The 20,412-nt window shown below is 47.4% G+C and overlaps 1 protein-coding gene across 10 annotated transcripts in view; it reads right to left on the bottom strand.

Annotated features, from left to right (window-relative positions):
- Positions 1-19,673, bottom strand: part of Rgs3 (regulator of G protein signaling 3) — a 142,703-nt gene extending 123,030 nt beyond the window's left edge. For 2 of the 10 annotated variants that reach the window (XM_076564329.1, XM_076564332.1), the window contains exons 1-3: positions 14,496-14,551; positions 13,227-13,410; positions 3,112-3,291 (exon numbers count right to left, since the gene is read on the bottom strand). In XM_076564329.1, the coding sequence (XP_076420444.1) occupies positions 3,112-3,214 (103 nt within the window). In that variant the 5' untranslated portion in view covers positions 3,215-3,291; positions 13,227-13,410; positions 14,496-14,551. Of the gene's footprint in view, positions 1-1,454; positions 1,675-3,111; positions 3,292-13,226; positions 13,411-14,475; positions 14,552-19,644 lie in introns of those variants that run through there. The other 8 variants (XM_042271259.2, XM_076564333.1, XM_076564331.1 and 5 more) reach the window with 8 other exon arrangements.
- Positions 19,674-20,412: the final 739 nt, after the last annotated feature.

Below are 20,412 nucleotides of genomic sequence, written 5' to 3'. Positions count from 1 at the left end.
GCGAGATTAGTTGAACAAAAGAACACAAGAGTGAATGCGGAGAAATATTCACATCACACCAGTAGCAAAAAAGGACTGTGTTTCAAGACTGTACACACAGAATGATGCCGATTTTGATAAAATTAAGAAGGAGCAGGTGGAGATACCTAGAGCATGAATGTAAGCTAGAGTGGTTATATTCACTTTTGAATGGAGACCTGGAAAAGGCTGTAGCTCCCTGACCCTCTCAGCTGGAAATCTCCCTTGTCTCGGGGAGCCCTGTGTCCCACTGGGATTCATAGGATTGGCTTGCAGGATTTGGGAACATTAAATGAAATGATTCAGGTGACACACGGGAGACAGTTCATGCACCTAGTGAGCGCTCAACAAACGCAAGGTTAGTGAATTCCTCCTCCTTATCCTCCAGCACCAGGACGAGCGAAGTCCAGGCAGCCAGACCGCAGACCATCTCTAGTTCAGCCTGCTGCTTTTCCATTACCCCTCTGTCCCGTGTGTGTGTGTGTGTGTGTGTGTGTGTGTGTGTGTGTGTGTGTGTGTGTATACAAACTGTGAAGAGCCAAATGTGCTGGAATAAGCTAGAGAGCAGGGAAGCCAGAACCCTCCTGAGGGCCCAATTCCTTGTGTGCTCTGCCTTTGGAATCTGGGTCAAGTCTGCTTCTGTTGCAGGACCCACTCCAACTTCGTAAAGAACTTGTAGACAAGTTAAAAGAGCGCTGTTGGGAAGGCTTGCACTCGGCTATCAAAGCCCAGCGCTGGCCGGAGAAAGACCCTCCTGTCAGTTTTCTTACTGCGGCGGAGGAACAGGCCCCTCCAGGCATGGAGGAAATGAAGAGCCCAGCAGGGCTGTGGTCTGGGGAAGGGGTGCAACTCTTACTGTGCTTCCTTGGAAGGCCAGGTTTGCACAGGCCTTTGGGGCAGCTGCTGTCCAGCTGGGATTTGGAGGAATAGAGACTTGTCCCTTTCTGTCACCTCAGCACTGATGCTCTCCTAGGGTCTGTCTCGGAGAAGAGACGGCTCCCATGTCCAACGGGGAGAGGTTAGATTACAGCCTCCAAAGTGGGCCCACAAGACGGCAAAGCCACCTGGACTTACCCTTCCCATCTAGTCCCTGAGCCAAAGGAAGCGGGCGATTGAGCTGTCCTGACACAAGTAGACCCTGATTTAACCTGAGAGCTGGCTAATGGGGAGATCCGTGGTTACAAAGGCAGGCCTCTGAAAGATGAACTGGGGCATGATTATTCCAACCAAGTGAGGCAGAACCAAATGCAGCTGGCAGCGGCGGCCGGCAGCAGGTGGTGTCCATTGACTTGCTGGGCCTGGAGGAAGGGGCCAGAGAAGGTGTCCCAACGGAAAGAGCACCTGCTCGTAGCCTCCCTGCCATGGTGGGCGCTTGCTTTTCTGGCTTGGATTGCCAAGAAAGCGGTCCACTGGCAGCCTGGCCCAGAGGCACTTACCAAAGGTGGTGAGATAGAAGGACAAGTTCGGGTGGGCGCGCCGGCTCCCGAGGGAGACGCGGTGCAGGGAGCGCTCCATGGCGTCCCTGTTGCGGCCAGGGCAGGAGGGCCTGTCCCCAGGCCGTGGCTGTGTAGCTGCAGGTAACCCAGGCAGCAGACTCAGCCGTTCCCCCTCGCTCCGGCGGCGTCTCCCAGGCGGGCGGGATCCCAGGCCGGCTGCACCGCGCGTTGGAACGGCCGGGCGCGCCAGCCCCTGATTGGCCCGCGCTGGTTTGAATGGGGAGATTTCCACCTGACCTAGCTGACGCGGGCCAGATCCGGGGAGGCGTGGGCTCCTGGAGCAGGGAGGACTGCCACTAGCCACCAGAGGTGGCTCCTTCTCGGTTGATCCCGCAGGAACCCTAGCTCCAGCACCCGCATCTCAAGCTGCAGGTGCCAACCCAACTCTGGCCCCGCCGCCTGGCTTGCCCACTTGAGCAAGCTTGGCCTGCTCGCCCAGCTCCCCCAGGCTGCAATTAGTTAGGTTTGTAACCGGCTTTGAAGCTCAGACGTGTAATCGCCAGACCAGCCCGGAGCAAAGGAGTGCCTGCCCTCCGGAGTGGCCCAAGAGGGCATGGGATCGGGGAACATGAAACTGCACATAGACAGGCTGCCCGCACCAGGCTGCATGCAGCCTGGATCGCTCTCTTGAGCCTCCTTTTCATGAGAGCAACGTGGCACAGGTCCAGAGAGGAGCAGCTTGCTCCATCCAGCCTCAGGGCTTCCCATCTGCAGCCTGGCGCCATCAGACAGAAGAGCAAGACTCGCCATCTGCAGATACAGTGCGGGGCAGGGCCTTTCAGTCTTCCCAACCTGGCGCAGGAAGGCAGATAGAAGGAAGGTCAGTCCTTGCATGGATTTGTCGGCAAACATTCATGAGACACCTCGAGGGAGCAGTTTCACACCAAGACATCTGCTCTGCAAATCTCTGCTGCCACTGTGGGAAGGAAAGCTGTTGGTCTCATGTAAACCTAAAAACGGGAAGTGTTAGAGTTGGTTGCTGGTCCCGACTTCATTGCCAGTGGATATTTGTGGGTCTGTGAGCCACTCAAGACAAGATCAGAGGAATGCAAGAATATAGTGCCAGGAGCCGAGCTGAGCAATTCACACACGTGTCACTTAGACTTCACAGTAAGCCTTAAAAGTATTAGCTACAATTTGCCAGGGAGATATCTGCATCTCAGGCAGAAAGAGAAGGCAGCTTGCCCAAGATTTGCAGAGCTGCAATTTGAACTCAAATCTGTCTGCCCCCAAAGACCATTACCCTTTGTTCTCTTCCATGGCCTCCACACATGCCCCATGGCCAAGAGCAGGCATGGGCAACAGACCTGCCTTTATGAGGACAAGAAATTGGATGCCATAAGTTCAGTTGCCCATGGGGTGGGGTGGGGTGGGGAGAGCGGAGCAGAAGCTGGAGAAGTCTACCTGAGGTTAGCAAATACACAGTCAAGTGCAAATGAGCCCCATACTAAGGCCAGTGCACTATTTGACGGTGGTATTTTCTGAACTCCTGTCCTGCTCTTCGCCTCCACCTCATCCCCCTGAGCTACCAACACTACTACCCTGAGCAGGAGCAGCCCACCCTCCTAGTCCTAACCCACTGGCAGATAGACTTTACCTATACCCTGGACCTGGGCACGCCTGATCCTCCTCCTAGGTGGGTAGGTCTGGGTCCAGGCATCCTTTCTGGACAAGGGAGTATCGTGCTGTGGCCACTCCATCCAGCCAGAGAAAATGGACAGCTCTAGCTTCAAACAATGGATGCAAACAGGGGGCCGAGTTCCAAAGTGCTGCAGACCTGCAGGATGGAGAGCAGAAGTTAGATATGCCCCCTGCAAGGGGTGTTCAGTCCCGGTGAGAGCTATGCATAATGCATCACGTGCACACATATATGTCATACAAATGCATACTCCATATGTGTGAACACACGTGCACGTACACATACACACACGTACACTATACATGCTCCTGATGCACAGGCACAAGAACACACATATATACCATACAAATATATACCAAACACACTTCAATATACTGCCTACATATACCATATCCATAGGAATAGATCGAACATAGCCTGGCTTCGTAAGAATCAGAAATATTTGAGTTTAGAAGGGAGGACTAAAAAGATTGCTTTGGGAACATTTTTCACACTGACTAACACAGAGTAACATATCTTCTTGCCCAATAACCAAAATAGTTTTTTAAAAAAATAATAGGACAGGATGCTTGGACTGCCATGGTGGTTAATTTTACATGTAGACTTGGCCAGATTGGGATCACCTGGGACAGGAGTCGCCATGAGGGACTGTCTAGATTGGATTGACCTATGAGGAGTTTTCTCCGTCGGGTTAGCTGAGGTGGTGAGACCCACCCTGAGAAGCACTGTTCTGTTGGCAGGTCCTGGATGGAGCGAAAGGAGGCAGACCAAACACCAGTGATCCTTGCTCTCCGCTTCCTGACTGTGGGAGCCGTGTGACCCACTGGGGTGACTTCCTGCAATGATGGGCTGCCACCGGAACTCTGAGTGAAAGCAACCCTGTCTCCCCTATCTTGACCTTGTCAGAGCATTTCAATCACAGTAACCGGAGAAGAAACTGAAACGGACCACTATTTTAATAATGTCATGCCAGGAAGAAAAGACAAATCAACAATGGATTACCAAAATTCCAAGGAAAAATACTTTATTTAGGAAACAACAAAGTAGTTTCATTCAAACAATTAGAAGGTTAAGTCCAAATTGGATGAAACTCTTAACAGGAAGTAACAAAGAAAGTTCAAAGAAAAAAAAAAAAACAGACTCAAACAATAAAACCAAAGTCTGGTTTTTCAAAAGACCAGTAAAGCAGAACCCCCTTGAAAAACTACAAATAAAAAAAAAAAAAGAAAGAAAGAAAAAGAAAAACTAAAAATAAACAACAACAACAACAAAAAAAAAAACGATCCTAAGATATGACAGTAACTTCTTAATTATTTAAAAAAAAAAATTGTCGGTCTAGGGATGTAGCTCAGTCAGTAAATGCTCGCCTAGCATGCACAAAGCCCTGGGCTCAGCCCTCAGCACCTTAGAACCCGGACGGATGCTGTGATGACCACCTGTAATCCCAGCATCTGGAAGACGGAGTAAGAGAATGAGAAGTTCAAAGCTATCCCTATCACACAGTCATTTCATGGCCAGCCTGGGCATGAGACCCTAGCTCTCAAAAACAAAGCAGTCAAACCTTTTTAAAAAGATTTATTCATCTTAGCCGGGCGGTGGTGGCGCACGCCTTTAATCCCAGCACTCGGGAGGCAGAGGCAGGCGGATCTCTGTGAGTTCGAGGCCAGCCTGGGCTACCAAGTGAGTCCCAGGAAAGGCGCAAAGCTACACAGAGAAACCCTGTCTCGAAAAATCAAAAAAAAAAAAAAAAGATTTATTCATCTTTATCTTGTGTGGATGTGTGTTTGCCTGCATGTGTGTATGTGCGCCATGGGTGTGCCTCATGCCCACAGAAGGTATCGGATACTCTAGAACTAACCTTACTGAAGGTTGTGATCCACCCAAGCCCAGGTCCTCTGTAAGAGCAGCAAGTGTTCTTAACTGCTGAGCCATCTCTCCAGCCCCAAGTATAACCTTGGTCTACAAATTTGTAAGTTTAAAAGTCTGGGGAAATGGGTGGCTTTTAGGAAAGGAAACTTCAGGAAAAGTCCAGGTGCTCTGACGGAGGATGTTCCTGCTCACATACAGGTCTGTAGTGTTTACGAGGTCACCAGCCAGAAAGAAAATAGGAAACAAAAGCAAACTTATATCTGCAAAATTCTATTTAGTTTTAGAGGTCTGTTCTCTATGACCATCAAGAAGATGCTAATGCAATTTAAACTATTTCAGAACCAAAACAAAACCAAAACAACAACAAAAAAAAACCCCACAAATCAAACCAAACAAAACAAAAAAAACCCACAAACCAAACCAAACAGAACAAAAACAAAAAGCTGGAAGTTTTGTCAGTGCCAACTAAGAGGTTAGACAAAGACAAAAGACAAATAATCTTAGCAACAGAAAGCAAAAATAAGGCCTGGAGAGAGGGCTCAGTGGTTAAGAGCACCAGCTGCTCTTCCAGAGGACCTGCGTTCTATTCCCAGCACCCACATGGTGACTCACAACTGTCTGTAACTCCAGTCTCATGTGACCTCCATATGCACTAGGCATGCATTTAGTACACTTACATACATGCAGCAAAAACACCCACACATAAGTAAATCTAAAAAATAAAATAAAGACAGAAGTTAATAAAATAGAAAACACACCATAAAGAAAATCCATAAAAGGGGGTAAAACTGGATCAAAATACTCCCAGTCTTGATACATTCCTTAGAAAGAAAGTCCATTTTAATGTATTATATCCCACTTTCTTAATATTGGCAACTCACTTAGAGGCTATAGGCCAAAGAGAATACATCTGTGCCACACCACTGGTTTGAAATCTCTGCACAGACCAACCTGACTTACAAATATGTCAATGCAAAAACCCTAAATATGCACAAGCCAAAGCCAACAGTTTATTCATGGTCAAGTGGTATTTCTTCCAGGAATCCAAAGATGGCTCAAATTTGGTAAATGTATTAGTCAGGATTTGGCAAACTACTGCCTAACAAGCCGAATCTGGCTGGTAGCCGGTCTGGGAACAACAGGTGAACTGAGAGTGGATCGCACATTTGCAAGTGGTTGGGTAAGGACATAAGCAAATAAATATGCTGGTACAAACCTGGGATCCCCAGACCTCAGGAGACTGAGGCAGGAGGATTATATGGTTGACACCAGCCTGAGGCTACGTAGTGTGACACACTATCTCAAGCAAATAAACAACTACTTTTCTCTTGCCACTGGAAAAGGTACAAACATTTCTAACTGACAGATGAGTTAAGGACTATGGATGAAGCGCAATGGCAGAGAGCTTGCCTGGCTTGTGTAGACCCAGGGCTCAACCCTGAATGAAAAGGAAAAAAGTTTAAATAAGAATTGTGAAATCTCGCCTTTAATCCCAGCACTTGGGAGGCAGAGGCAGGCGGATCTCTGTGAGTTCGAGGCCAGCCTGGACTACCAAGTGAGTTCCAGGAAAGGCGCAAAGCTACACAGAGAAACCCTGTCTCGAAAAACCAAAAAAAAAAAAAAAAAAAAAAAAAAAAAAAAAAAGAATTGTGAAATCTATGGCAAATATTAACGATAATAAAAACTTACAAACCAATAAAGACAAATGAGACGAGAGGACCAAAGAATATGAAATACCATTTTATAAGAAATACAGTTAATACATAAACTACTAGGTTCTAAGAGAATGAACGACACCATCTGGCCCTATGACTTGCCTTTAGAAAGCCCAGGGTTTGTACTGATACGTGAAGTAACTAAGGTGCAGAGTTGCCTCCTGAATCGGGCTGCTAAACCAGGAACTGAGCAGTGGAGAAATAGGAAAGCCAGCTTCCAGCAAGAGACCCACGCCAAAAAGCCATCCTTTACACCAAGCTCCATTGCTCAACCAGACTAGATTAGTAGGTCTGCAACCTCCACAGCTGCTAACACAGTAAAATCCAATTCCAGGAGACAGAAGCAGAAAGTCACATAGTTCAAGGCCCACCAGGGCTGCAGAAGGCTGTCTCAACAAACAAACCACTTTCAGAGCAACGGCTGGGTGTGGTAGCTGTAATCCCTGTAACTCCAGCGCTCTGGAGGCTGAGACAGGAAGGCTACAAGTTCAAGGACAGCCTGGCCTACACGGTGAAAACATTCTCAAAAAAACCAAACAAACAAACAATTATTTAAAGATTTGATGCAACCAGTGTTTGCTGCTCGTCTATACAACCGAGCCTTACACTGAACACTGGGGATGTAGAAATTATAGGCTATCAGATGCGTGTTACTATAGAGAAAACAAAAGTGGCATTTGGAAACACAGACTAATACCTCACTTATTCTTGGCAGACCATGCTGACTGATCAAAGAAATCAGAGAAGAATCCCAAAGGAAGTGACCTGGAAGGTGACTGATTCAGGCAAAAGTGAGGACGAAGGGGTTCTAGGCAAAAAAGAACAAAACTTACAAAGGCCCTAAAATAAGAAGCATCACAGGCTGTGGAAGAAAGCACTGGGAAGCATAGGCGGGAGCTGAGAATGGGAGGGAGGGAGGGAGGGAGGGAGGGAGGGAGGGAGGGAGGGAGGGAGGGAGGGAGGAAGGGAGGGAGGGAGGGAGGGTGACATATTACTATAGGTTAAACAGGGACCAGATCATAGGGGTCTTCACACTTTACTAGAATGAACATGGAGGACTGGGGCCATAGCTCAATAGCAGAGCACTTGCCTAGCGTACATGCGGCCTGGGTTGATCTCCAGCCCCATGAAACGAAGCAAAAGGAGTATGAGCTTTAGACCCTAAGAGCACAGGGTGGTCACTGAAAGATTTAAACAGGACCCTGCAAGCTTTCCTTCATCTTTTAAAAAGGCCTTTCTGGCCGGGCGGTGGTGGCGCACGCCTTTAATCCCAGCACTCGGGAGGCAGAGCCAGGCGGATCTTTGTGAGTTCGAGGCCAGCCTGGGCTACCAAGTGAGTTCCAGGAAAGGCGCAAAGCTACACAGAGAAACCCTGTCTCGAAAAACCAAAAAAAAAAAAAAAAAAAAAATAAATAAATAAATAAATAAATAAATAAAAAGGCCTTTCTGACTAGAGCTGGCAGAAGGGAGCCATGAGTGGAGAGGGCATGAGAGATAGAAACTGAACGTGCTCCAAGGCGCTCTCCACCAGACTAACATAGCAGAGCTCCCGAAAGAATGGAAGGGGTGTCATTGGCAGGGCTTGGTAACCAAAAGGAAGGTTGAATGCAAGGAATTCTGGCTTTAGAACCAAAATGGGTAGGTGTATCCTTCACAGAGATGTAGTACCAGGCAAGGAAACCTGAACCAAGGGGAATGGGCTTCCATGAGGCTTGCCCTAGTCAGGGTTTCTTTTGCTGTGATAAACACAATGACCAGAGCCAGTTGGAGAGGAAAGGGTTAATTTGGCTTATACTTCCACATCAGAGACCATCACTGCAGAACCTGGAGGCAGGAGCTGATGCAGAGGCCATGGAGGGGTGCTGCTTACTGGCCTGCTCCTCATGGCTTGCTCAGTCTGATTTCTTATAGAACCCAGGACCACCATCCCAGGGATGGCACCACCCACCATGAGCTGGGTCCTCCCTCATCAATCAGTAATTAAGAAAATGCCCTACAGGGTCTTATGGAAGCACTTTCTCAGTTGAAGTTCTCTCCTTGCATGACTCTAGCTTATGCCAAGTTGACAAAAAACTATCCAGGACAAGGCTGCTGAGAGTGAGTGAGCTCTGTAGGACCGAAGTGAAAATGGTAAAAGATCAACTGGACATTCCGGGGTGACGCCCACAAGAAATATTTAGGCTAGAACTGTTGGTTTAGGAGTTCCCAGGAAAGCCACAGGCATGGATAAGAAAGCCCAAAGATAATGTTCCATGTGAGAGGAAGGCTCAAGATCTAACCACACAATGTACCAACTAAAAGGACAGAAATAGAAAGACCAGGAAAGGGAGAAAAAGCCAGGGAATGTGCTGAGGAGAACTGTCCACATCAAATGCTGTGGAGAGGTCAAGTAGGTTAATAACTGAGAAGTGCCGGTTGGATTTAGCAACAAAGCAGTCATTGTTGACCTCCCATCCCAGAATATAAAGCTGAGAGGCAACAGGTCCACATGAATGAAAATGTGCCCAAGTCATTCTAAAAGGAAAAATACCCCAGGCTGAATGCCAGAGAATATTCTGGACTCGTTTTGTTTTGTTTTGTTTTGTTTCCCTCGTCCTAAATTTAACCGGCCGGAATGCTTGGTTAAGTGGTGTTTTGTTCACCCTCGAAATGGAGGACCTGCTTTTTAAGTGTGTGTCTGCACTTCATCTTCAAAGTGGAACACAGTGTCTTTGGGGCAGTGACTCTGTACAGGGCAAAGGCTAGGTACTGTAAGTGCAATGGAGGAACTTGCATTTGCCTCCAACAGGGAAGTTTTTGGTGACCTAAATACTCAAACAGCATCTAAGTGGAAACCGAGGCCACTCGCCACCAATAATAATAATAATAATAATAATAATAATAATAATAATAATAACAACAACAACAACAACAAAACTCTACAATTTCAAGAGTGAGCTGAGAGGTACAGCTTTGGCGTGAAAAACACTAAACCTCCACCAAATGGGTAGTGAAACAGCTAAATTGAGGTCAAAGTCTTGATACGATCCAGGAAGAGAGCACAGTGCCCTATAGCTGCTCAAACTGCTGTATCCTCGTACTTGAGTTGGAAGCTCTTTCAGCCCTTGGAGAAGCACCCTTTTCCTGGCCTGATTATAGAGCACTTGACTTGCGAATAGTCTTGCATTCCTGAGTGTTCCAAGCTTAAAGAACAGTGTAGATGTCTGCTTCTGGCCAAAGTGGAATATTAGGGACTAGATTTTCCCTTTCATCTGAAGCAACTAAATGGCCAGGGAAAAAAAATATGAACCGATAGTTTTCAGATACAAGACATAAGGCTTCATGAGCCCTGAGCAGCAGAGACTAGGGTGAGCCCTGTGATCATCAGCCTGCAGCCACAGAAGGTTTTCCAAAAGGGAGAGAGGGCAACGCTAACCCATGAGTTAAGACATCAGGGAGGCCATGGTAGCTAGAGTTCATGAGACAGAACACCAGAGAGGAGATGGTCACACAGGGAGAGAGAGTACCAGAGATCTGCCAAGGGTCCTACCCCAGCCCCTGCTAATACCGGTAACTCCTGGGTATGAAGAAAATACCCCAAGGATGACAAAGAACTACCTTGAGCTGGGCCTGGTGGCACATGTCTTTAATCCCAGCACTTGGGAAGCAGAGGCAGGCGGATCTCTGTGAGTTCGAGGCCAGCCTAGGCTACAAAGCGAGTTCCAGACAGAGAAACCCTGTCTCAAAAACAAAGAACAAACAAACCAAAAAGAACTACCAAAAAGGATTAGAGAGAGAACAATCTTTGAAGCTTGCACAGAGCCAAGAACCGCCTTTCTTCTCCTCAGCCAGAATGGGAAGACTCCCCTCCCCCAGTCCACGAGGCATTGGATAGCATACCCAGAAGGGTCTTGCTGCATTTGTGGCCTAGATTCAATGCAATTCTGGCCCCATCTAAAAAAGCTCAACAGTAAGACCCAAAAAGATCAAACTGTTTCTTTGTAACCTAACAGCATCCCAGAACAAGCTCAAGATTATTTATAGGAATACAAAAATATCCAGCACCCAGCAAGGTACAAGTCATATCTGAGGTCCAGTAAAAAGCCTCCAGGCATGCAAAGAAGTGGAGAAATATGACCACAATGAGGAGGAACATCAACCAACAAACCCAAGGAAGAACAAAACTGATAGACTTTGTAGACAAAGACATTGAAATAGTCTGTATACCCTTTATGTGCTAGAGAAGCACTGTAACTGTGTTACTGTTTGGATATAAAATGGCCCCAAAGGCTTATGTGTGGAGGGCATGGTGTCCCGCTAGTGGGGCTGATGACCGTGATTGTGACTCCATCATGAAGGCTCTAACTCCCTCCCTGGCTTGATCCATTGAGGAGTGTACTTTGAATGAGCTACTGGGAGGTGGAGCCTGGTTGCAGGAAGTAGGCCACGAGGGCATGCCTTTGAAGGGTATGTCTTATTTTGGGCTACTTCCCATCTCCCCCCCACCCCGTTTCCCCCCCCCCCCCCCCCCCCCCGCTGTGAAATGACCACTTTTTCTCTGCCACTCCCTTCCAACGTGACATACATTACCTCACCACACAGCCCAGAAACACAGACCAAGAAACCACAGACAGAAACTCTAAACTTATGAGCCAAATAAATCTTTATTCCTTAAAAATGATTTCCTCGGGTATTTTGTGTCATCAACAAAAAACACAGTTAAGTGAAATGTTGACTATCTAAACAGGGGAAATGTTGTGTGATATTTTGATCACATTCTCAATAAAGTTTGCTTTGAATCAGAGGGCGGGCTAGCTATTCGCTGACCAGAATTAATCATAGAGATTTTGGAGGACTGAGGACAGATAGAGAGACAGAAAGTAGTAGGGCAGAGCTTTAGAGGGTCTCAGCCCCTTTTGGATGGAGGAACAAGAGGAGGTCATTGGTCACTTCCCCACCGATTCGCTGATCATTCAGGTTCTTACCCTGATATCTGACTCCCAAGTTTTTATTGATAAAGAATAATTAGATAAGCGGTTCAGGAAACCAGGATGTCTGAGACGAAAGAAACCTGCACAGGATGGGGTTAGTGGTGTATTAGGCAGTGCAGGTCAGTGAACTTGAAGATTAAAACATACATTCAGTGGCTGCGGAAACGGCGCAGTCAGTTACATGCTTGCTGTAAGCATGAGGATTGAGTTCAGTCCTGGACCACATATAAGACTGGACATGGTACCGAGTGCTTGTCATCACGGCATGGGAGACATGGAAACCGGTGAATGCCGGAGCTTCTCCGAGTCAGCCACTATAGCCTTCTGGGTGAATTCCAGGCCCACTGAGAGATCCTGCCTCAAAATCCAAGGTGTCAGCCCCTGAGAAACTACACTGGAGGCTGACCTCTGGCCTCCATATGAAGGCACACAAATGTGCAGTCACACACACACACACACACACACACACACACACACACACACTCACTCACTCACACAACTTTAAAAAAAGGATGGATCATGAGGAAGCTTCAGGACAATTTCAAACAACCTAATAACTGTCGCCGGAACCCTGAAGAAAGTGGATGGTAGTGGATTTTATTTTTCCAAATTTGAAGAAAGTATAAAACATCACAAATCCAAGAACGTAAATGAACCCTAAAGAAGGAAATATGAAGAGCATCATGCCAGAGCACCATGATGAGATTGCCTAAAGCCAGTGAAACCGGGACATCTCAGAGGCAACCCTCTCAAGAGAATTGTGTCAGACTTCTCACCAGAAGTGTATGCCAAAGACAGGTAGCAACCTCCGAGTTTTGTTATTTTCTTTGGGGTTTCTTTGTTTTGTTTTGTTTCTAGACAGGGTCTCACTATATAGCCCTCGCTGGCCTAGAACTCACTATGTAGATCAAGCCGACCTTGAACTCACAGACATCTACCTGCCTCTGCCTCCCAGAGCTGGGATTAAAGGCCTGTGCCACTATACCTAGGCTCTGGAGAGAACTTCTTTAAAGTTCTGAAAGAAACAAAATGTAAACTAGAATTCTCCACTCAGCAAAAATACCTTTCAAAGAAATGAGGATGAAGTATTTTCTCACGTTTGCAGAAGCTGAGTGAACACAACTTCTACATACAGACTAAGGGAATATTAAGGGTCTTTCAGGCCAAGAGAAAAGGACACACTGCCATCTGCATCTGCTCAAAAGAATGGAGAAAACACCGGAAATGCTGTGGGCGTGTGTAAAAGAGGTTTTTCTTATTATTTAAATCTTTTAAAAAAGAACAATGTAACCAGGATAGGGAACCCTTAGCTGAAAACATCCAGGGCCCCCTGCCTCCCGGAACAAGCTGCTGTTTGTATGCAGAGCCTTGCCTAGATTCTGATGAGGTCACCGCAAGAGGTAAACTCCAGGGAAGCTCTTAGCCCGTGAGTGTTTACAGCCATGTGGGAATCGGGCTGTACGTAGGGAAGGAAAGACTGGAGATTTGATTAGCACAGAGCACAAGCACTGCTGCTTACATCTGCGGCTCAGCTGGCCCCCGCGCAAGCTGCTGGACCGGAAGACTGAAGCCCAGCCGAGCCTACTCCCCCATCAGTGCAAGGAGACGTCGAGGTGCAGTCCCACGGGTGGCAGCCGGTCACAAAGGGAAGAGGCCCTGGTACCCAAGGAGCCCATTCTCCGGGGAAGCTGGATTTCCTGGAGCTGTAACAGAGAAGGGACATGTGTTCCCTTTGTCCCCAGATTTCCATCAGCCACTTCTGCCGCCGCCCCTCCGCGGAAGCTGTCCATGGGTTTGGAGGTCACCATCGATTTCCCTATGAGAGCCGCTTTTCTGTTCTTGGCTGTCCTCCACCTTGCCCACTTCTCTAACCCTTGCTCTCTGTTATGACTGACTCTTCTACCTTTCCAGGAAAAGGTGCTGCTCGCTCTGCCCTGCCCCCGTCCCTCCCCCGCCAGTTTCCGCTCCCTCTGAGATGTCGCACACTCCTGCTGCTGTGGTACTGTCCTGATGATTCCACGACTTCTCTCCAGTCCCAGCACCCAGGCCACCTTGGCCTTGACATACCCGTCACCGGTCTTCCTCTGTGTGCCCAGCTTTCCGACTGTTCACCTACACTGGGGCCCTGATTGTCTGCCTCCCATCTTTCCACTCAGAGTGTGAACTACTCCAGCGTGGTGACGGAGAGGGTCTTCCTAGCTGCCTACAGCCCATTTAGCACCTGCAGGAACTGGGAGGGGCGTCTATATCTTGCCAGGAATTTCAATTCTATAATCAGCATATAAAAAATAGGTTGTGAATGGCCACAATTGCCTTCAAAGAATCTCTTACGGCACTCATAAAATCACGTGGCTTTACCAATGAAAGGGGGACAGCCAATTTCCCTTCCCGGTCTTGGCCTCCCTTTGGAAGTACCGTGTGAAGTGGGAGAGCTGGGACACTTCTGTTAGCTAGTTTATCTCAGTGGCTCCCTCCTCCCACTTTGCCTTTTTTTTTTTTTTTGCCCCACACGTTGATTGAGTTTCCACAAGTGAAGTGCAGCCTGGACTCTACCACATAAAGGTTTGATAAATGAATTCTTTCCCTCAACTGGCTCTCCCCCTTGACTTCTTTCTGCCATCACAGCTCCGGGTGGAAGGAGCTGGAAACCCTGACCCTTCCTTCTCCTCCCCATCCCTTCCCTTGCCCACTGTTCACTCTCCTCCGCTTTACCCTCCCCACCATTGACGGCCACCCACTGCTCCAGCCCTAACCGCCTCCATCTTGACCTCTGGGAAAGACTCCTAACCGGTCTCACGGGTCCTCCGCAGTCCACGGTTCACACGGCCACTGGATCGACATTTTCTGAAGCAGTGGTTTAGTCTTATCATTGTCTGCCCCGAGAACCATCAATGCTTCTCCATTGGCTAGCCACTAGCATCCTGTACAGTCTAGTCCCAAGCTATCTTCAGCCTCCCGGAAGAATTCTACTCCTTGCCTATTGCCCAAATGCGTCCCGTTTATATCACGACTTTCTACCTCAAAGGCTACCCGCCACAAAAGTTTCAAATGATGCCATCCCAACTGGCCCTTTCCTCTCTCCACTGCAGCTCCACTTCTGACTGGTGTATCTCACACTGCCAGATCATGAGTATACTAAAGAACATGTTGGGGGCTGGAGAGATGGCTCAGTGGTTAAGAGCATGTGCACTCAGGCCAGCCTGGACTACCAAGTGAGCTCCAGGAAAGGCGCAAAGCTACACAGAGAAACCCTGTCTCGAAAAACCAAAAAAAAAAAAAAAAAAAAAAGAGCACGTGCACTCTTTCAGAGTCCCAGCACCCAGTGACTCAGAACCGTTTCTCACTCCAGTTCCAGTGCCTCTTCTGGCCTCCAAGAGTACCAGGGATGTATATGTGCACAGATAGACATGCAGGCAAAGTACCCAAATACATTAGATTTTTTTAATTTAAAAAAAGAAAGAAATGCTGGACATGGCAGCACACGCCTTTGATCCCAACCCTCAGGAGTCAGAGGAGGGTAGATCTCTGTGAATTCCAGGACAGTCTCAGCAACATAGTGACTTCCAGGACAGCCAGAGCTACATAGTGAGACTCCTTTCAAAAAACCAATAATAGCCGGTCAGTAGTGGCGCACGCCTTTAATCTCAGCACTCGGGAGGCAGAGGCAGGTGGATCTCTGTGAGTTCAAGGCCAGCCTGGTCTACAGAGCGAGATCCAGGAAAGGCGCAAAGCTACACAGAGAAACCCTGTCTGGGAAAAAAAAAACCAATAATAATAATAATAATAATAATAATAATAATAGGAAGGAATGGAACATATAGGACATACATTTCATTCACTCACACCTCCAGCACATATTACTGGGCCTTTACAATGTGTCAGGCACTCAACCAAATGTGGAGACATGCAGAGGCCCTCTGAGAACCCGCAGTCTGGCAGCAGAGGGTGTCAACAGACAGGCCATGGCACACACACACACACACACACACCCTCCAGAGACCGTGAAAGGAGAAACAAGGGGAATCTCATCTCTGCGACGACGACGATGTTCAGGTGGGGAAAGGGCTGATTTCCAAACTGAGGAACATGTAAGCTGAGACCCAAAGAATGAACAGAGCATAGCCAAACAAGAGGGGGAAAAAGAATGTTCCAGGTTGAACGGAAAGTACCAAAAAATTTTCAGACTGAAATAGCACAGGACATGGCTCATTAGAAGAACTCAGCATAAAAACAACCACGGTGAGAGCCTACGGAATAAAGTGGGAGCAGGCGAACAGGGTGAGGCCGAGCCAGGTTATGGGCCTACTCTGTGAGGTGTGCAGACCCAATGGAGGAGAGTGCAGTCACCTCCCTTCAAGGGAGGGCTCTAGGGACAGGCGGTGAAGAATTGTGGTGGCTGCACTGAGCAGGGGCTGAGGCCCTAACCGGGAGACCCAGGCTAAGACGGGAGAGGCTGATGAGACCACAGATGCTCACAGCCTAGACCGCTGCTTTACCACAGCAGCTGCTCAACTACTAATTGTGCCAGGGGTGCTGGGGAGAGCACTGGCTGCACGATTGTGAGGCCCGGAGTTCGGATCCCAGCACCCACAGAACAAGCCAGGTTTCTTGCCGATGTCTGTAACTCCAGCTCTGAGGGGTCCAACACCCTCTTCCAGCGTCCACATGTGCACCAGTGCACACACGTGTGCATACATTCATCCAGGCAGACACTCACTCACACACACACACACACACACACACACACACACACACACACACACACACACACACATCTTTAAAAGAGTATTTCTATCTTGAATGGCTTACAACAAATCAATGAATGAGAGGCAGAGAATAAATAACTTTTAGCAATTCCCTCCAAGGCAGAAATACCTTTATACCCAGTACAGACTCAAGAAAAAAGTCAGAATGTTTGTTTGGGGTTTTGTTTGTTTTGGTTTTTTTTTTTTTTTTTTTTTTTAAGGCAGGGTTTTCTCTGTGTAGCCCTGGATGTCCTGGAGCTCACTCTGTAGACCAGGCTAGCCTCAAACTCAGAGATCTGCCTGCCTCTACCTCCCAAGTGCTGGGACTAAAGACATACATAAGACACTCCTGCCCGGCTGAGAAAAATCAGAATGTTTTGAGACAGGTTTTGTAACCCAGTCTGACCTCAAACTAGCAATTCTCCTGTCTCCAACTTCTGGGTGCTGGGATTGCATGTGTGCACTACCACACTACACTCTGTATTTGTTTCAGATGTCTTTTATTTTATGTGTATGAGTGTTTTGTCTGTATGTGTGTATGTACATACAATGCTGGAGTCCCGAAAAGAGTGTCAGATCCCTGAGATTGGAGTTCCGGAGAGCTGTGAGCACCATGTAGGCAACAGGTTCTCTGAAGGAGCAGCAAATGCGCTTATCTCTGTGCTATCTCTCCAGCACCCTCTCTCTGTATTTCTTTTTTTGTCTCTGTATAGGCCCACACTTGTCACAGTGTGTGTGTGTGTGTGTGTGTGTGTGTGTGTGTGTGTGTGTGTGTAGGTCAGAGGATAATCCACAAAAATAAAGTCTCTGCTTCCATCTTGTGGGTCCTGGAGATCAAACTCAAGTTACCAAGTTTGGAGGCAAGTGTCTACACACAGAGCCATCTCACCAACCTATTCCCTATATTTTTAAACAGGTAAAACCTAGTCAAGATATATACAGGCCCCTGATAGTACTACACACAATCCTAGCCTTGAGAAGCAGAGGCAAGAAAGATCTCAGATTAGAGACTGGGCTAGGTTATAAGCAAAACGGTTTCAAAAGTTTCACACATACACGAGGACTTGGTTCTTTTCTTCCTTGTGGTGCTAGGACTCAACCCTGGGCTTCTTGATTTTTAGGCAAACAACAACCCCAGACCACACACTCACACGGGGGGCGGGGGGGGGGGGATGGAAAATGCAAAACACTATTATTAGTGCCTTGGGTGCTTTGGGTATTCTCATCTCCCTGAGTCTGTCCAGCTGATGATGTGGGGTCATCATTAGCTCCCAACGTTCCAAACCCCAAGGCCTGTGGACTCCAGAATCCCGCCCATTCTTGAAATGGTGCTTTCAGTGATGATAAATTACTGAGATCTGTCCATTCGTCTGTCCGCTGTTGATCCACTGCCTGCTAGTTGTCATTTGTAACCATAACAACAGGCACAGCCTCACCGAGCTACCAGTCCCTCGGGGGTTCAAATTAGACCCTATTTTTAAATCAGAAGACGTATCTTTTCCTTCATTTACTCCTGAAGAAATAAATGTCTTTGTTGTACAGACACTAGCCACAAATGGTCATTTCCATAGTTTAATACCACCACCTAGTGGGCCTAACCAGTGAGACAGCAAGGTCAGATTTTCCCTGGAGAACTCCATTTCCAGGAAGTCACTTCCTACCACTTGAACCCGTTCTTTCTTTTTCTAAACAGTAAGAAAGCTGGGTCAGTTGTGTTGGTTGGTTCTTGTCAACTTGACATAAGCTAAAGTTATTTGGGAAGAGGCATCTCAGTTGAGATGAGCCTCCATCAGACTACCTGTAGGCAAGCCTGAAGGGCACTTTCTTGACTAATGATTGACTGGAAGGGCCCAGCCCACAGAGGAGTGGTCCTGAGTTGTAGAAGGAAGTCAGCTGAGCAAGGCAGGAGGAGCAAGCCGGTAAACAACCCTTCTGGAGGGCCTGCGCTTCAGTCCCAGCCTCCAGGTTCCTGCCTTGAGTTCCTGCTGACTTCTCTCTGTGGTGAACTGCTCCCCGCAAGTGTCTAGAATCCCAGCACTTGAGGGGCAGAGGCAGAAGTGTGATGATTTTGAAGCCACCCAGGGCTACAGAGGGAATCCCTGCTTCAAAACAACAAAAGGCTGTCTAGGACCTCGAACACAGTGTTCTCACCCTTCCTGACACTAAGACCCTTCGGTACAGCTCCTCATGTGGTGACCCCCACCCATAAAATTATCATTGCTACTTCGTAACTGTAATTTTGATATTGCTATGAATCATAATGTCAATAATCTGTTTTCCAATGGCCTTAGGCAACCCCTGTGAAAGGGTCATTTGACCTCCAAGGGGGTCGTGACCCACAGGTTGAGAACCACTGTTCTGCGGGGCAGTGGTGGTACAGGCCCTTAATCCCAGTATTTGGGAGGCAGAGCCAGGAGGATCTCTGTGAGTTTGAGGCCAATCTGATCTACAAAGTGAGTTCCAAGAAAGGCACAAAGCTACTCAGAGAAACCCTGTCTCAAAAAACAAAAACAAAAACAACAAAACAAAACAAAAGAGAGAACCACTGCTCTAATGCATAACAGGTAAACAAGCATTTGTTAAATAAGCATTTGTTAATGCATAGCAGAAGGACACATTAGTTTCATAATCTGGTACTTTATGGCAACAGAAAGAAAAAAAATTAATTCTTTCAGATTCCTCTTGGCTCCAAAGGGCCTCTAATCATTTCCATCTAAAGGCCAGGGATATTTCTGTCCCTAATCTAGCAAGAAATTCTTTTAGGCATATTTGAATAAACTGATTTTTCAAGGGTCACTGGTGAAACCCTGACCCCTTCCCACTAAACTCAGAGACTTTTCTATAATCCAAAAATGAAGAACAGATTGTTGTGGTCAGGACAACACCCATAATGGACCCTGGCTCCAAGAAACAATGTGGACCTAGGATTCTGAGGGTACTTACAATGAGGGTACTTACTACACACAGATAAGCCTGGGCCACATGTCACCAGGAAGCATGCTCAAAAAATCCAGTGAACTAAATCAAGCGGTCTGTTTCTAGCAGGGATCATAAAGTGACTAAGAACAAAAGAAGACTGACTGATGACTACTTTCTTGGAAAGATTAGCCTCCCATGACAATATTTCAACAGACTAGACTTCAAGTTCCCCTGGCAAATTATGGAAAGCTAATCTCTAAGCCCAGGTCTTACTTCTGCTTCCCAAGGCCCCGGAGATGGGAAGTGGCAGTTAGCAACAGTTACCTGTGTCCTCCTTGGTCAGAACACTGCCAGGCCAGGCAGAGAGGATCCAAGAGGGCTCATCTCCCTTGTCATTTCTTGTTTATCTGGCCTTATCCTTCCTTTCTGCTTTAGGATGTCCTTATCTTAGCTTGCATTAAAGGACTAGAGAGATGTCACAGGCACCGTGGGGGGAATCTACCACTGATGTTTTGCAGAATAGGCATATAATTAATTGCCTTCTCCGCACAAATGTTTATACTCATAGACTAATGAAATTCTCAACCTTGGTCAGAGAAATCTCTTCTAGCAGTGGATGATGGTCTAAGTGTGGGCTCATCACCAGTCAAAGCATCTGCCGATGCTTGTCCCAAGTGGGACATCTATGGAACTCCCTCCAAGGCCCAGGGAACATCATGGAAGAGGGGGTGGATGGACTGTGGGAACCAAAGGATGGGAAAGAGCGAAAGGGCCACTGCCGTCTTGATATGATGCAGTCATTACAAGCTGTGACCGCCTGCATGGGACACAAGTGACGTCATGCGCTGTCGATGGGAAGAACGGGGAGGCAGCAGGTTTGGCTTTCAACTTTGGTCTGTTTTGAGACCATGTTTAATCTGCCCTTCCAATCAGACTATATTTAGAATAAGGAAATAATGAGGGAAAGTTTCTCTTCCAAGGTCTCTCTGGCCCAGTCTAGAGTTCTGTTATGACATTGATAAGAGAGGAAGTGGGGAGAAA

Source organism: Peromyscus maniculatus, chromosome 2 (assembly GCF_049852395.1).
Source record: "Peromyscus maniculatus bairdii isolate BWxNUB_F1_BW_parent chromosome 2, HU_Pman_BW_mat_3.1, whole genome shotgun sequence".
In the NCBI taxonomy this organism is placed as follows: domain Eukaryota; kingdom Metazoa; phylum Chordata; class Mammalia; order Rodentia; family Cricetidae; genus Peromyscus; species Peromyscus maniculatus.
The sequence above is the reverse complement of the archived record's forward strand: the minus strand, read 5'-3'. Positions and strand labels throughout refer to the sequence as shown.